The sequence below is a fragment of the Pagrus pagrus genome (genome assembly GCF_965226575.1).
Source record: "Pagrus pagrus genome assembly, chromosome: 14".
NCBI lineage: Eukaryota > Metazoa > Chordata > Actinopteri > Spariformes > Sparidae > Pagrus > Pagrus pagrus.
Window position 1 is genome coordinate 29,463,032 of NC_140198.1, and position 17,857 is coordinate 29,480,888.

The 17,857-nt window shown below is 41.9% G+C and overlaps 1 protein-coding gene across 22 annotated transcripts in view; it reads right to left on the bottom strand.

Moving 5' to 3' along the window:
- dlg2 (discs, large homolog 2) overlaps positions 1-17,857 on the bottom strand; it is a 355,738-nt gene that overhangs the window by 198,717 nt on the left and 139,164 nt on the right. For 6 of the 22 annotated variants that reach the window (XM_084373900.1, XM_084373884.1, XM_084373898.1 and 3 more), the window contains exon 5: positions 10,114-10,149. The exons of the other annotated variants lie outside the window; for them this stretch is intronic. In XM_084373900.1, coding sequence (XP_084230026.1) covers positions 10,114-10,149 — 36 coding nt within the window. The remainder of the gene's footprint in view (positions 1-10,113; positions 10,150-17,857) is intronic. 22 annotated transcript variants of the gene reach the window in all.

Genomic DNA, 17,857 nt, shown 5'->3' on the forward strand with positions numbered 1-17,857 from the left:
TACATGATTACATAATCGCCATCAGTAAATAGCAGACCATGTCTGACTCTCACTCGCGGGGAGGGATGCTGTTTTCTTGGGGAAAGTTCATTGAAGTCTCAGTCAGGAAAGCTGACCATCGCAGTGATTTATTTTCAATGCAAGTTGTCAGAGACAGTAACTACAACAACACAATAGTGGAAGGAGACAAAGACATGATGCTGTTTTTCAGGCAGAAATGTGACGCAGAAATGCAGACAAGATGACAGACACTTTTTCACGCATGGATGCAGTATTTTTTCCTCATAATTTGCCAAAGACACTACCAGTTACCACATTAATGTTGTCTGGTCCTGTAAAGTTTGCTTTGTGGGTTGAAGTGTGGGTCATTTCTCTTTTATTTGATGAGTGAGGATCTGTTTAGCTGTCAGACTGTGAACACCATCAGACTGACACAACCCTGTTCCGCGCCTCTGGCTTTTCCATTCACACAGACGGCGTCTTGCCTCTGCTGCAGCTCTGATACTACCTCCAGAGGAGATGGGATAGATGGATGGACGGATGAACTGATGGACAACCCATACAACATGATGCCTTCAGCAACAGTGTGGACACAAGGCATATCTTGCCCTCAGCTTCTCCAGTACAAGGGAGGGTAATGAGGAGCGACCACAGTATTTTTTAATACTGTTTAGTAATATTAGTTTCTTACAGTATTAAGCCGAACAAGTTAAGAAGACTAAACATCCTGAACACAAATGTAAGTCTGTTGATTAAATTGAAATAACAATGTTCTCTAAGCCAAGGTTGTTGGAAGCTCCATGACTGCTCATGTTAGAGAGATTATGCTGTCCATTCAGGACTCCTCCAGTGGCTCCCATGCAGGGTTTAGGATGGAGCCTGCCAAGCCTCAGCCCCAGATTCCCAGCTATCAGCTCAAGTTCAGCCCCAGATTTCCTGCATTCAGTCTGCACCTCAGCCTCCAGCCAACCCTGCTAGCAACCAGCCTGCTTGCCATTGTATTAGGCTTGGTTTTGTTAGCCTGCAGCCTTACTGCCTTAAGCCAGCTAGCCACTAGCCCCTCAGCCCCTGGTTTGGTCAAAACCTGTCCAGCCTCTAATACCCTGTCAGTGGCCCGGCTGAAATGAGCCTTTGGTTCCCTCTCACTGGCCCGGCTGACACCAGCCTCGGGTTCCCCAATGAATGCCCAGGCGGTTCCTGCCCCGGTCATCTGTCAGTGGCCCAGCCTACTCCTGATCCCAGCCCTCAGTCCACAGTCCAGTCGACATCACCGCCGCCAGCCTCCTGCCCGGCATCCAGAGGGGTTCCGACGAGGGCTGAACGGTTTGGGAATACAATTGAATTGCGCTTTTTCTCACCAATATTGTGATTGTGATTCAATTAGCAATTTTTCAATAAAGGTCATATTTACTGTGTAATAGATTTAAAACATGAGATAGAGCATTACCACATTGATATACCATCAAAATAAAATCAAAAATCTAACTAATTGCTGCCAACAAGTGTTTATTATTTTTTTCAACTGGTGTGGAACATAAAACAATCAAACACAATTATCACAACAGTTGTGATTTAAGTTCTAATAATAATATAAATGACAAAGAAATTCCAATAAGAGAATAATTGGAAATGTCTGTAAACAATTCGACACTGAAATGTGTCAGGATCAGGAGCAGCATCTAAATATTGCACATTCTGCAATCAAGTAATAATAGTGTAAAATAAATACATAATTTGTCTGTCTCTTCGAAGCCGAAATACTACAAAGGACGCCAAGGCCTCCTGCTTGGCCTCCAGAAGGGTTCTAACTCCGCCAAGGCCTCCAAGTGAAAAAAAAAAAAGTGAAAAGCGAAATCATTTAATATGAGAAAGGAGGAGTTTATCGAGGGGGAGACTTTTCACAGTGTTTTGGCTGATTCATATATTCAGGCAGTTTAAAGCTGAAGAAATCCAGCGGAGAGAAGCCAAGCCGCAGCTAGATTAGTGTTCGAGAATATGGTCAACAAACAGCAACTGTTGAAGCCTTTGCTCATATTGCTCTCCGATGCCAAAGAAACTGAATATTTCTGCTGCAATACATTTTTGTGTGGGCAGTTTTTCTTACATACTGTGGCTGACTGGATTGCGTAGAGGTGTGCCAGAGACCTTCTTCAGGATCCCAAAAATAAACTAGGAAAAAAACAAGACAATTAGGGCCAAGAGGAATGATGGCCACTGAGTGAGTATCTTGTTGTCTAATGCTAAGTTTTGGCCAGCAAACTAGTAGCTACATGCCCGGGAGGTGATACACTGCAACGATGAACAAGCTGTTTTTTTCTCAACACGTGTGAGGTGATACATGGTCAAAAATAGGATAAAGCAATGTAGAATAAAACAGAAACTATTACACACTCATTTGTAGACATATAGTAAAAAGAATCATTAAGACCATAAAGGATGAGATATCAATGCATATGAGGGTTTAAATCGGGGAAATGGGATTCCCCATTTCCCAAGAAATATAATCACAAAAACGAGGGAAAAAACCTAATTTGTAATTTATAACATATTCAAATATATTTATATAACAGCTTTCAGATAGCTTTCCTCTGTGTTGGCATTATTGTAATGTTATCTGTTCAATAGGAAATATAATCTACTCTGCTGCAGCTTTTGTGAGGAAAGCCACCACTATCCAAAAATGCTATATGGACACAGGTCATTTGAAATTAAACTGACTGTGGATGGTTATTTTCCGTGCCTGATCAGTCCATATAAAGACATAGGGTTGGGCAATTAGACAAATATATCATCTATCAATGATAGGCTCAGCTCAACCCATCGCCAGTTGGTTTGTTGGAGCCAATATTTTGGTCTATTTTTGACATTTTATTTTGCAAAATTAATGGGGCACCTCCTGGAAAATTTCACTCAATAAATGATTAAGCTGTAAGTGCCTAAAATAGGAATGGGCAAAATCAGTGGTTTTCTTACTGTGATTAGAAAAGAGTCGAGGAGGACCACCACTGACCAGCGCAAAAACAATGCAGGCAGACCGCCTGGGGGCTTTGTGTGCAAGTTGCCTGAGCAAGTTGACGAGCAGTAAATGTGCAGCATTGCCTCATCAGACGTCTGATGCTTTATCAGGAGTCTGATGCTTACTCAGACGTCTGATGTTTCTTCAGATGTGCACCATGCTTCATCCCTGTGAGCTGATGAGCACACGGCAAATTGCTTCAGTTAGGTCCTTTGGCTTGCCGATAATGTCCGGTTTAAAACATAAAATCTCCCAAACTGGTGATTTTGTCTTCTTTTTTGCAACTAGATCTTCCATAATTGCATTTGCTTAAAATGCATGCAGTGCTGGCGCACACTTGCGTGACTATATCAGCAATTGCCAATTGATGGGCTGACGGTGGCCGGTTGGAAAATTTTAACATATAACCCTATAATGACATCACTGTAAACAGTGCGGAAAGGTAACATTTTTTTGTAATAATTTTAATGGCCAGGATAACTTGCAAATAATAGTTATTAACAACAATTTCAATTTTGCACTACAGCAGATGACAAACTGAACACTAACATACTATAGTCCAAGCAGCCACATCAACAACAGTCAAGGAGATGAAGAGGGTGAGAAATTACCCTGAATCCATTATAAAATCACTCACTCTTGTGTGTAAGTGGAAATATATTTGGGCCTCCTGTAAATTCAGCAAATGTTATACATTAAGTTCTTTCTCTGTGTAAAAAACAGTGTATTCCTTTGTCCCAGATGTACGTGCGACTGAGGCTCACTCAGCAATGAGAAATCAGAGACTGCTGTGCTATTGTACTGGATGGATGGACCTTGTTCAGAGTCGACAGGACACAGGACTGTGTAAGGAGAGGAGGAGGGCTCTGTGTCTACATGATTAATGCTCGGTGCTCAAACACTGTCAGAGTAGATGGACAGTGTTCACAGGATGTTGAATTTCTGATGCTAAGATGTCGACCATATTGTCTGCCCAGAGAATTCAATAGTTGTTTTTTTTTATTGTTGTTAAACTAAAAAAATGCACTGCAGGAATTGTGTGATGTCATCATCAGCAACATGACTAAACAACCAGATGGAATTGTCATAGTAGCTGGTGATTTTAATCAAACAATCCTCAGACCTGTTTTAACTAAATTCCACCAGCATGTCCAGATCCCCAACAGAGGAAGAAATATCCAGGACCATGTGTGTACAAATATTCCTGACAAAGCCCTCCCACATCCTCACTTTGGCCTATCAGATCATATTTATCTCCTTCTTCTGCCTACTTACTGATTGATAAAGAGGGTCAAACCATCAGTAAAAACATGTGCCGATCAGCTAAGTGATGTTAGTGGAGTCTGTTCCCTCTTGCCTTAAGAAAGCCATCATTGTCCTGTACCTGAAAAGTCTGCTGTGTCTAGTCTTAATAGCCCCATTCACACTGCCCTTTGAGTGCAGGAATCATGCACTGATTCTCTGCATCGTCGTCTGTCTGAAAGTTTCAGATGTGGAGAGGGAGGACAGTTTCTCTTGGACTCTGATCCGCCTCTGGAAGTAGTATCAGAGCCGCAGCAGAAGCAAGCCAGCGTTATTATGCTCCACAGAAAACTGAACAAACTCCCAGAAAACTGCAGGTCTGCTCCAACTCTCACCTCTTTTAAATCAAGGCTGAAGACCTTTCTGTTTGCCACTGCTATTCACTGAGGCAATTTTAAGGCTTTGAACTGCACTCTGACTTTTATTTTCTAGTCTTGTCTCTTTTAAACCTATTCTACTTTAGCCTTCTTTCCTATTTCTTAAAGTGCGTGTAAAGCAGCAAAAAAAATGTGTTATGAGTTTGTCACACCACAGTAACATGTATCATTGACCCCTGAGCCAAATTTGAAAGATTAAAAAAATTGCTAAGTATATAAAATTAGGTCTCAAAATCATGGAAAAACAAGCACTTCTCTCTGCTGTGAAACGCTGGGGGCGTGTCAGTTAGAGGCGCTGGAACCACGCCCACCGCGGGAGGGGAGCCCTCTGTGTACAAGGACGTAGCCTAGCAACAATGGAAGCTAGTGCTAGCAGCATCGTCTGAAGGACCCAGCACTACCTGTTTGAGCCATCAGAGCCAGAAACTGACTCTGAGTCCGACACTGACTGTGCTCAGCCTCGTTCCTCACAGTCTCCATCAGAATGGTATTTTATTTCCCATTAATTTAAACCCCAGTCTACATATAATTCCTTGTCATAGCTATATTGGTGCACATAAAATATTACCTGTGGATTATCATTGTGCTGTCAGATGGACTCCGCTCAGGGAATCAGGCCAAATCATGTCATGATTAAACGCAATAACATTTGCTAACATTATGGGCATGACAGGATGCACGATGTAAAATCACTTTCAGGATTTGCACCTTCAGCAAAATGCATTTAATTAAACGAATACAATATTTATAACATAAGCACACACTTACACTGGTGGCGGGCACGTAATACCTCCCGTCCCGCCGACAGCGGCCGCTACCATCACGGCCACCGGCATTACGTGCCCGCCACCGATCCTCTCCGTCCCGCCGACAGCGGCTGCTACCATCACGGCCACCGGCATTATGTGCCCGCCACCGACAGCAGGTGCTCTTATCTCCGGTGGCGGGCACATAATGCCGGTGGCCGTGTTGTAACTATCGGGGGTAAAGTGGACACTGCAGAGACTGGTGTTGGTGGTGATTTTGAACTCTCCACAGTAGCTCCTCTTGACAACATCGATCCACCATTTCCTTACGTTGTCTCGGTAGGAGACTTAAATAGGCTAACTGAGCCGTTACCCTGGCCTGCACACTGTGGCATCCAGGAAAGATGCATGAGCTACGTGGAGGAGACATGACTGGTTAGCTAGCTGCAAACTAGCATAAGGATGCTATCCGAGACTCGAGCTAGCGGAAAACCACCAAAGCTAATGCACTGAATGTATTTATACTGCTTCCGCAGCAGGGCGGGGTTTATGCTAATCAATTATGATTTCTGACCCGCCCATTAAATCCTGAACACAGAAATTTTGAAACACAGTTTGGCAGCCTAGCTCCATAATTAAATTCTAAATGGTTGAATGGCTTTTTACATGTTTTAAGGAAATACATTTATAACCTATTTAATGTGTTTAGAAGAAAATGGCTGAATTTGCTTTACACGGACTTTAACTTGTTTTAATGTTTTGTTTCTTGATGTCGTCCTGCTGGTTTTTAACGTATTTTAAATGCAATTTTATATTGTAATGTAATTTTTATGCCCCTGTAAAGCACTTGCCTTGTGTCTGAATTGTGCTATACAAATAAACTTGCCTTGCCTTGCCACAGTCTGACAGCTAAACACTCTTTCACTCAACAAAAGAGAGAGACATGTCCTACAAAGCAACATTACATGACCAAACAACAGTAATGTGGTAACTGGTAGTGTCTTTGGCAAATTACATGAGGAAAAAAATACCACAGTTATAAGTGGAAAAGCCTCTGTCATCCTGTCTGTCCTACCAACTCTTCGTCACTTTTCTGCCCGAAAAACAGTGTCTGTCCCCAGCAAGAACTTAAAATCACCATGTGTTTGTCTCCTTCCAGTATTGTGTTGTTGTCTCACAATGACGGTCAGCCCTCCCGACCGAGACTTCACTGAACTTTCCCCCAGAAAACAGCCTCCCTCCCCGCGAGTGAAAGAGTCAGACAGCGTCCTGTTCACTGATGGCGATTATGTAATTATGTAATTTAGAGCAAAAAGCATAACTTTGTCACTTGCCAGGATGCATGATGGGTCAGGATCTCAATCACAACACATTATAACTGCATCCATATGATTATAAACAGTCAGCAGGTACACATTTAGATTAACAGGAGGACACCGGGGGAAACCACATAGATGTCAACATCATGATGTGTACCATCACGCCTCTTTTAGATCTGCAGCGCCAGTGTGCTGTATGAATTGACACCATGGTGCGGCTTCACGCCGGAGCTGCTTGGTTCTGTGTGAACAAACAAATGCAGAGAATTGGCGAGTCTTTGCTGCTGAGATAATGTGGAGTCTAAGTGTGAAAAGGGCTTCTGTGTGAAAAGGGCTAATGACTACCACCCTATGGTGCTCACCCTCATCCTTATGAAGTGCTTTGAGAAACTGGTTCTCCAGCACATCAAAGACAACATCCCTGCCAGCATGGACCCTCACTAGTATGATTAAAAACCAACAGATTCACAAAGGATGCCATATCTACTGCTCTTTACTCAGTCCTCAGGTACCTGGAAAATAAGAACAGCTACATCAGAATGCTGTGTTGACTTCAGCTCAGCATTCAACACAATCTCACCCATGAAGCTGATTGGAAAACTAAACACTCACAGTACAACACGGATATTGGACTTTCATAAGCAGACCCCAGAGAGTACGGATTGGCAGTCGCACCTCCTCTACGTTAGTGCTCAACACCTGAATGCCAAAGGGCTGTGTGCTCAGCCCCCTCCTGTTCACACTGTACACCCATGACTGCACTCCCAGACATCAAGAGAACTCTATAGTGAGGAATGAGGATGACACCACCATCATCTGCCGCATTATAAACAACGACGAGAGGTCATATTAGGAGGAAATCAATAATCTTTGACATCAAAGGGTGAATATGAGACAAGAGATCAGCATTTCAGCTTTCATTTACAGGTATTTACATCTAGATCTGTTACACAACTTTTTTACAGATCTTTAACCTTTTGTTTGAACCAACCCATTTTTCAAGTGAGCAAAATTATTGGAACATGTGACTGACAGGTGTTTTTTGCTGCCCAGGTGTGTCCTATCACATTGATTATTCAAAGAATAAAGCGCTGAATGTCTCGGTTTCAGCTTTGCAGACTGCATTTATAATTAAAAAGGTGTAACCAATATGAAGACCAGAGAGCTGTCTATGGGAGAAAAACAAGCAATTTTGAAGCTGAGAGAAGATGGAATATCAATCAGAGCCATTGCACAAACATTGGCCATAGCCAGTACAACCATTTGGAATATCCTGAAGAAGAAAGAAACCACTGGTGTACTCAGCAACAGATGTCAAACTGGTAGACGAAGGAAAACATCAGCAGTTGATGACAAAACATTGTGAGAGCTGTAAAAACCCTAAACAACTGTCAGCGACATCACCAACAACCTGCAGAGGGCAGGAGTGAAGGTATCACAATCCATCGTTTGCAGAAGACTTCGGGAACAAAAGTACAGAGGCCACACCAGAAGATGCAAACCACTCATTAGCAATAAGAATAGGAAGGCCAGATTGGAATTTGCCAAAAAGTACAGAGACAAGGCTCAAAAGTTCTGGGACAAAGTTGTATGGACTGATGAGACAAAGATGGGCCTTTACCAAAGTGATGGAAATGCTAATGTGTGGAGAAAGAAAGATCTGCTCATGATCCCAAACACACAAGCTCATCTGTGAAACAAGGTGGAGGTAATATCATGGCTTGGGCTTGCATGGCTTCTGCTGGGATGGGCTTGTTGATCTTCAGTGATGATGTAACACATGATGGCAGCAGCAAAATAAACTCAGAAGTCTACAGAAACATTTTGTCTGCCAATTTAAAGAGAGATGGACCAAACTGATCAGGAGGTCCTTCATCATGCAGCAAGGAGTTCATCAGGGGAAAGAAGTGGAAGATTTTAGAATTAAGTCAATCTCCAGACTTAAACCCTGTTGAGCATTTTACCTGCTAAAGAGGAGACTGAAGGTAGAAACCCCCTGAAACAAACAACAACTGGAAGAGGCTGTGTTGAAGCCTGGAAAAGCATCACAAAAGAAGAATGCAAAGGTCCGGTGATGTCAGTGGGTCGCAGGCTTGATGCAGTTATGCAAGCAAAGGATTTGCAACTAAATATTAAGTGTTATTCACTTTAATCTATTTGAAGTCTACCTGTTGCTATACTTTTGCTCACCTAAACATTTGGTGGTCTGTTACAAATGATGCTATCCTCTTAGTTGTGTAACAGATCTAGATGTAAATACCTGGAAATGAAAGCTGAAATGCTGATCTCTTGTCTCATATTCATCCTTTGATGTCAAACTCAAATGTTTTCACTGTACGGCCAAAATAAAGGAATTGGCCTCACTGTTCCAGTAGTTTTGGAGGGGACTGCAAGCTTGATTGATAAACCACAGAACAGTAGAGTAACAATAGACTTCACGATCAAACAACGTTTTTATGTTATTTTGTTACGCCCTTCCCCCATTCCTGTGTCTTCTCTCCTATCAGGTGCTCCTGTTGGGCTGATTGATTGGCGGGCCAGCCCACATTTGAGGGAGACTGGATGATATGCTGCTCTCTTTCTCCAGGCAAAGCATCTGCGACCCACATAGAGTTCCGTTGTCTTTTGTTTTCCCTTTTTTCGGAAGGAGCCCTGGTAGTCCTGTTTTCTTGGCTTTATTTGTCAGTTTAGCTTATGTAGTTTTTTCCTTAGTTTAGGGAGGGAAGTTCTGGGTCCAATAGCCCACTGTGTTGCTCGCCCAGACAACTGTTTTGGTTCATTTTGGGTAATATTTTTAAATAAACACTTTATTTTGCAAACTGCTCTCGGGTATGGTGTCCTGCTTTAATCTGCTGCTGGTCACAAGGTAGCTCAAAATATTAGTTTAATATGGCATTAATAAAGGTTATTATACAGACTATTGTTAATCTCTTGACCAGCGAGATGACCTCATAGTCAGTACAATAATAATAATATTAATAATAATAACAACAGTGGGTCTATTAATACACATAAATTCAGGGGACATGATGAAATGTAATTCAAGTAAAGCGTAGCAAAATCAGAATGCGTTAAATGACCAAACTGTAAAATGTACAGAAACCACAAACAACAACTTTATAGTCAAACTGACTTTACACAAAGACAAAGCGGTTCGGGGGTTGGACCAGGTGTAAATGGAGCTGTGCTCAGCAACACAATAGAACGTGAATAAAGGAACCTTAAAACAGACTTGCATCTTTCAAAGCTGAGAAGACTGAGAGTAACCAAAAAGAAACCAGGAAATCTAAGTTTGGGCCTAGTGTTTTCTTACCCTAGCCTACACTCGTTGAACCTTGGAAAGTTTGGCATACCTGACGAAGCTGCAGGGGAAGGAGGAGATGGCACGTCTGATGAGGATGAAGAGGGAGGAGGATTAAATGATACAAATATCAAATATATGAATTAACACAATATCACATATTCAGAAATGCATGATAAACATTATTAATTCAGTATGAAATGTTATGAATGGCAACTGATAAGTATTGCATACATAGGTGTTCTGATACATTGATATCTTTGAAAGGGCACAATGAAATGAAACATAGAATTAAAAATAACACACTATTGTCCCAGGATGGTTCCTTCTGCTCTTGGATGAACAGAACTGTAGAGTGAGCACATAAGCATGTAGATTAGCATCTACACAGGCCACAGCACCGCGGGGTCCGAGGTCCTGAGAGGGCAGTTCACACTTTTTTGTGAACTCTGGGCCATGTCTGAAGAGATGGAATTGATGACAGTTTATCAGATAAGTGGGTGCCCTATCCTGCAGTAAACCGTCTTGCCATTTGGAGTTTGAGTTCTTTTGATATCCTGGAGACATGTCCTGGTGTGTTGAGAGCGATTTTGTAGCCCCTTTTAGATATGCGCCACATTTGCGGCCAGGTAAAGGCTGCAATTTGCCGCCTTGTCTTTGTGAAACGGAGGCGTAATATTCCTCTTTTTCAAAAAAGCCGGCACGGGGTAGGCGTGAACATGTGACGTGACGTGAAGCACGAAGTTGGGCTGCTTCTTCTCCCAGCGAAAGCCACGTCGGTTAAGCTCCTCGGCGACCTTTTCGTACAAAATGCCATCCTTCACAGTCCCTGTGATCTGGTTATTGACGATTCTCTCGGCTGTGATGGTTAGCATCTCCCTGATCTCAGCAGCTTTCCAGTTGCTCATCTTGATGTCCGTGGATGAAGTGATGAACTGACAGCTGTGATCAGCTGTTTCCTGCTTTTAAAACTCCCAGCTGTGGCTCGCACAACAGTGCACATCTTCGACACCTCCGCCCATGTCACGCAATTGCCGGCACATTGACGCCTTGGATTTACATAGCAATGGAGGCGGCAAAAAGTGTACCCTCCGAGGCGTCATACTGGCGGACCAAAACAGACCCCCAATATGCCGCGCTCTGTCTAAATGCACGGACCTAGCCGCAAAAAGGACAGCCAAATTGGCGGCTTGCTGTCCGGTGTTAAAATGCCTTGTGACTCTCAGGGAGGGGTCCACCAGAGGTTTTCCAGTCACATGCAAATTAAAGCAGGGCTGAAAACCCTACAACGGTCTCAGTTTAATACTGATGCTTCTATATGATCCACATAAGCAAACAAAACCATCAGTGAGAAGATTGGCTATTTCTACATAGTTATTCTTAATGCCTATCACAAGGTTGGATTCTGACTTATGTGGGTTGGATTTATGTCAGAGGGCTGAGGATGAATTGAGGAGTCTCACAGCCTGTAGTCTGGTGGTATAGTACAGCACTAAAACAAAGTGTACTTTGTTTCACAGTTGTCATATTACAGTTATTAATCTTGCATAGCCACTAACAGCCTCATCGCTATGCACCCTGCTAACAGTTGTGCTTAAAAAAATAGTCGCTCCCAAAACAAACGCACACACTAGCCAGTTCAAGATCTTTACCACAGGAGGTGGTAATTCATTACTGCTTTTGTACACAGGGGCCACAAGAATCAACAAATAGAAGTTCCTTGAACTGCTTTAACTTAGGATACAATTAAGATTCAATGCATATCTAATTCTCTTAGATCCTCTGTAATCAAAAAAGTTATTGTAATGGGTGAGATATGGTGCAGGGATTCACAATAAAATACTATTTCAAAAGAAAAACAAAGAAATCAGGGTTGCTTCTCTAGCAATCCCAACTGAAGATTAGTTAGTTATACCAGATGATAGAAGGCCACAATTTGATTCCTCATTATGCTAACTGGGAGAAAAACAAAGACAGCTCAAAGGCAGGGGGAATGGTTTCTTTCTCCTTCCCTTCAGTTGGGATCCTAACCCTCCTCTCTTTCTCTCATTTCTACCTATTGAATTCCCCTATATCCAGTCCAAAAAGGCAAGGGGGCTTTCCCATGTGAACAATACCTGCATTCTGACAAGAGAAAGAATGAGCCAGAGAGGGAAGACAGAGAGGCAGCCAGAGAGGAATACAGAGACAAAGCATGATTTGGCTAGAGGCCACTTTATTGGCTCTTACAAAGGGAGGCCCTGGGACAAAAACAAGTGGAGTCAACATGCTTTTCATTTCATTATCGCAAACAGTTCCTTAACACAAATTAGAAAGCCAACTGGCATGTAAAAGAACAAAATAATTCAGAATTATCAAAATGAAAACCAATGTTTTGTTAAATACTGAACAGGACAGTTTGTTTTAATGAAAAAGAGTGCTCATACAGTTAAAGGCTGGACACCATTCATAACGGCCAGCAGATGATCCAGTCTGTGCCAAAACAATAACAACAAAAACTGCTACTGCTGGGGTCCGTTTCACAAAGCAGGTTCAACAAACTCTGAGTCTAACCTTGAACTCTGAGTTGATCTACTCTGAGATAGGAAACTCTGAGTTTTCGGTTCCAGAACAGCTGATTTGAGTTAGTTTGATCAACTCGGAGTAGTTTCACCTGGAGTTAAGCGCGTGCGCCACAAGTATAAAAAGACAGCATCAATGGAGCCCCGATTCGACGAGTCACCATGGCAACGGGGAAGAGGAGGGCTACGTTTTTCACCCCACTGGATGTTTCAGGGCGAGGCACACTTTTCTGACCGCTCTGCATACAGTTGCCTTGCTCAAGTGCTCTGCATCTCCGACGTTGTATAAAAAACTCCCATTTGCAAAAAAACGCAGCGCAACACACAATATCTGCTGGGATGTGAGAGCATGACTTCGGTTGGTAATGTTGGAAATGTAAGGACGGATTAGGTTGTGTATGTAGCCTAGATGATGGACTGTGACGTGAATTGTATGGAAATGCAAGAACATCTATGCGCGGTCTGATAATCATCTCCCGGCGAATATTTAATTCTCTGCGCAGTAATGCTGCACCTTCATCCACGGGATCATTATCAAAAGGACATGCCATGGTAGTGAAAATAGTCGCCACCTAATATAACTTCTAATGTCGCCTACTGACTGATTTCTGCAATGATTTTCTCAAAAAACAGACGGCAGAACTATATTACGCCGAAACTCGCCTGCTGAGTGAATGAATGAGGAAATCAAATACCGTGCGTGGCTGAAAGAGGGCGGAGACAGAGAGAAACTGGAGGTTTGGTGAGAAAAACCTGGTCCCGACCAGGTTAGAGTCATAGAGTATGTTACCATGGTAACTGACCGAGAGCTTAAGTTACCTCTCTCTGTGAAACAGGCTAGAGTTACCCCTCTTTCTCTGGTGTGAGTTACCTCCCTTTGTGAAACGGAAAACTCAGAGTTTCCCTCTTTTCAGGGTTAACAGACTCAGAGTTTTCACTAAACCTGCTTTGTGAAACGGACCCCTGTTCAACTACAATATGACTAAAGCCACTGAACAAGGAGACTACCAGCAGAATAAAACACACCTGTTCATGAAGAGCCTACACCTACACAGTACATCCTCATCTTCCTCTAATACCCCTTTTCCACTGGTCAAAAATCCCACTTAAATCTGCCAAGATCAGGCTTTTGTGTGCAATGAGAATGTGTAAGCTTTGCATTTACACCTGGGTCAATTGACTCTGCAGTAGACACACGTTTTTATCACCTTGGCTCAGCTTGGCATTGATCTAAATGTAAGACCTGGGTGAACATGCTAAATTCCATCACGTTATCAACATCCGGTGGTGGCGCGTAAATAAGGAAGGAATTTGGGATGCAGTCTATTGAGGATGTTTTATTACTCAGCGTTGGAGGTGGAGCCCCATTTATTCCTATTAAAGCTGCTCAGTGGTGTTTTGAAGACGAAAAAGCTTGACTTTCTGGCAACGAAAATACCTGGATCGCTGACCGAGCCGGCTAACTTCCTGTTTAGCGGCCGGCTAAGTTGAATGGGGATAAAATAATTTAATTGTGCGGCTTCTCTCTTCTCTTCTCTTCTCTTCTTCAAATGTTATTGGACCAAATGGCTCAAATTATGATAGTGAAACGAGTCATTTTGCGGGGGCTCAAAAGAATTTATCCACCATTTCACAGACGCTTCTTTCACAATGGGTCTGTTGTTTTTTTCTTTTCTGTCACAACTGTTTCCGGCGCACTTGTGATGTGAAACATGACGTCAGTGACGTACAACACAATGCTTCAGATAGAAAATCATAGACAGGCTGCCTTGCCTGCGGGAAGTGGAAATGGGGTGGACAGGCGAGAGACAGCTTACGAGCCTATGGTTGCTTTAGGCTGCAGTGGCAAATTTAGGATGAACAAAAACATATGGAGCCATGTTGCAGCCGATAATATAAGTTCCTGGAAAAGAAATAATTCCTTAAAATGGAATAACATTTGCACCAAAATTAATCGAAAATGTAATAAAACCTAACTATTTAATATCTTGACCAAGAGTGCAAAGAGCGAAGAGAACCAGCTTTGAGCCACTATTGGTCAGGGTGACAGAACCCCCACTGACCAGGTAGTCAAAACTCCAGCTCCTTCCTTTGTTCTCTCCCTTTCCCCACAGGGCAGCCTTGCCCCCAGCTTTTCTCCTGGATTTTTTTCTGGGCCCAGCAGCTTTTGAGAGTTGCCAGCTGCAATTCCAGCAGGCCCACAGCAGCAACGCGAGGTCCTGCTAGTACCCCAGCTCAGTTAGCACCAGCAGCTGTGACCTAAGTTTAGCAGCTAACTCCACAATCCAAGGAACATGAAGCAAGTTTGTACAGAGCTGCTACTCCTGCAAAGGAAAGGAGCAACCAGTTTCCTCCATCCACCTTCTTTCATTGGACATTGCACAGCAAGGACAGCACTGTTCACATTACAACGTTCTCCTGCTTGGCTCATCAGCTAAGGAACCACCAGCACCTTTTCTTCAAAGACTGATAACGTTGTACTCCTCTCTTGCTCCTTCTCTCTTTCTCTCTCACCCCTCTACTCCTTTACTCTTCTCACCACTCAGAAGCCATACTCCCGACTGCACACATTAATACACGAGACTGTCACTTATACAAATACCCAAACATACTTAAACACATACTGTATACTCTACCTAATCACTATAATCATTCCTTCTGGACAATTACCACATTTTGTTAAACTGTATTTTCTGACTATCATTGGCCATTTTGTTTTCCCCATTGTTGTTGAATGTTTTTTTTGTTTTGTTTGTTTGCTTTGTGTCTGCACTGGGTTGTTTTGTAAACTTCATCACCAATAAAAAATAAATGAACAAAAAACTGATAATGTTATAGTTTTGATGGGTAATGTAATGCTATGTTAATTTACTGTCAGGAGTTCTACATTTTGTGTTGTAAGAATTTTAGAATGTTATATACATGGGGTTGGAAATGTAATGATGACTATTATGTCAATACTGTTCAGCTACATATTAACATGGGCAGAATCTCAACAATATGTCTTCTTGGGTGTGTGATGAACAACCTCCTTGGGGTGACCTCCATCTCTAAGGATCCAGAATTCCAGGTCTGATAGGCTTTTGAGTAGCACTGGAGCCCCCAGGTAACTGTCTCCTTAACCTCCTTCTTCACTCTCTATAACACAAATTTTAACAAAACACTTCCTCATGACAACCACAATCAACACTTAATGCACCATGTTATCGTTTTTTTGGTTTCCCACTCACTGTTCCATTAGAGGGCACACATCAAAAAGGACAGACACATCACAAATGCACAGACTGGCAAGCAAAGCTCAAGTGGAGTTGGCTTCATTTTGTGCAAAAGGTAGGAGCAATTATGCTCTCTCCGACTTATTTTTTATTTATCTAATCTATTCAGAGAACTGCTTCAGTTCCAGCAAACTATCTCAGTTTCAAGCCCTTTGATTTGACAATTGGCAATTTTTGAACCTTGAAAACACCCATTAAATTCAGAAGCAAGGGTTTCCAGCACCTAAACAAACCCGAATAAATCCCAATCACAGTGGAACAGACCAAAAACTCTGGAGGTCCTCTTCTAATGGCCTTCGCCCCGGGAGGCGTGTAAGTTAGTACTGTGGAACTAGGCACATGTGCACAGGTACCATTTCCAGTCCCACAGATTGCTTTAAAAGGATATCGAAATGCCCTTAATATTTTTTTGTGCCCACTCCAACAGTATTACATCTCATTAGAATTAGAGAATTAGAAGAAGAAGTGTAATTTCAATGATTGTATATTTCATATGTGAGGTTCTCTAGAAATAGAACTTACAAAGTGCTTCAAATTTTAAGATAAAACAAAAAAAGTCATTAGTATGTCTAAATAATGGCTCAAATGTCTGTAAAAAGGAAGGCAAAAATTCATCACTTCACTTATAAATGATTTAAATAAAGTTCATAAATGTGTCTTTGAGTGACATTTTACAGAACACTGTTGACTGAAAAAATAATCCAATCAGTTAAACTGGCCAACAGGTCACATCTCTGACCTTATATTCCATGTCCATATTATATCATGTGCAACCATACAACTGTGTGTTGCCTGGTTTCAAGTATGCGTTCAAGTATGCACACATTTTCACTGCACATTCTTCTCATCTAAATATCAGTTTCTGTGTGGGAAATGGCGTGTAATCCATAATTACAGTATAATTCATACATCTGGTCCAAATGTAAAGTCTGTCCAAAGAACAAAACAACAGCACGCTCCTCAACATCACACACTGACAAGAGATTGTCTTGTTGGTGCTCAGAAAATCCTTTTCATGGAGAATTTCTATACTGCTCAAGAGTTTTTATGTAGTTTTGCATCATAATGTTGCATGTGCAATAACCTTCTTCCGAATTTACAGATTAAACAAGCAAAGACACAAATGAGAAAATAATTTAAAACAGATAGAGAAAGGAAATTCCAGTTAAGCTCAGCAGAAATTCCACCAGGTCCTTTATTGAACGATCATTTCTGTTATTTGTGACATAGCTCATTTTCACAGTTTAATTTCTGTCTGATACCACTGTGCAAATTAAAGTGCTGAGGTCTGACAACTTTCCCTGACAGTTTAAAGAAACATAAGTAGACAAATGATCAGACAAGAAGAGTTGAGATTATATAAACCACTTTATTAGCGGGTCAAACTGAAAGTGAGAAAGCCCAAAATGATGGTCATTGCACAGGAAGCTGTGTGTGTACACAACTACAGTTAAGTAAGGTAAGCTAAAAGGGGGCCTCAGTCTGTAAACTGTGATGAATGTTTTCAACAGGTTTTACTGAACCAATATTTTACTTGTAATTAAAGCAGGCCTGTCATGGTTTACACTCGGTGCAGTTCTAAATGTTGTTGCAGTTTTGTTGTACCAAGTACAGTACAGTACCTCTCATTATAAGACATGAGATGCTTTATACCTGATTTAGCTTCTAGCTTCCATCTATGCTTCCTGAGCAGGTAGACACCAACACTACTAATGCAGTGTGTTGCTGCTTCAATATGTGAGATAAGTCTCTCTCCATCAATGTAATTTCACGTGTCATAACCTGATCCAACAGATTGAGCTCACTACCTTAAATATACAGTGCATGCTGTGCATCCCTCTATAGCTGTAGCTGCATCTTACCATTATTATCTATCCATTGTGTTTTTCTCAACTAACTGATTGAACATTTGCTTACAAAGCATCAAAAATAGAGAAGGGTTTCATCTACAATTAAAAGA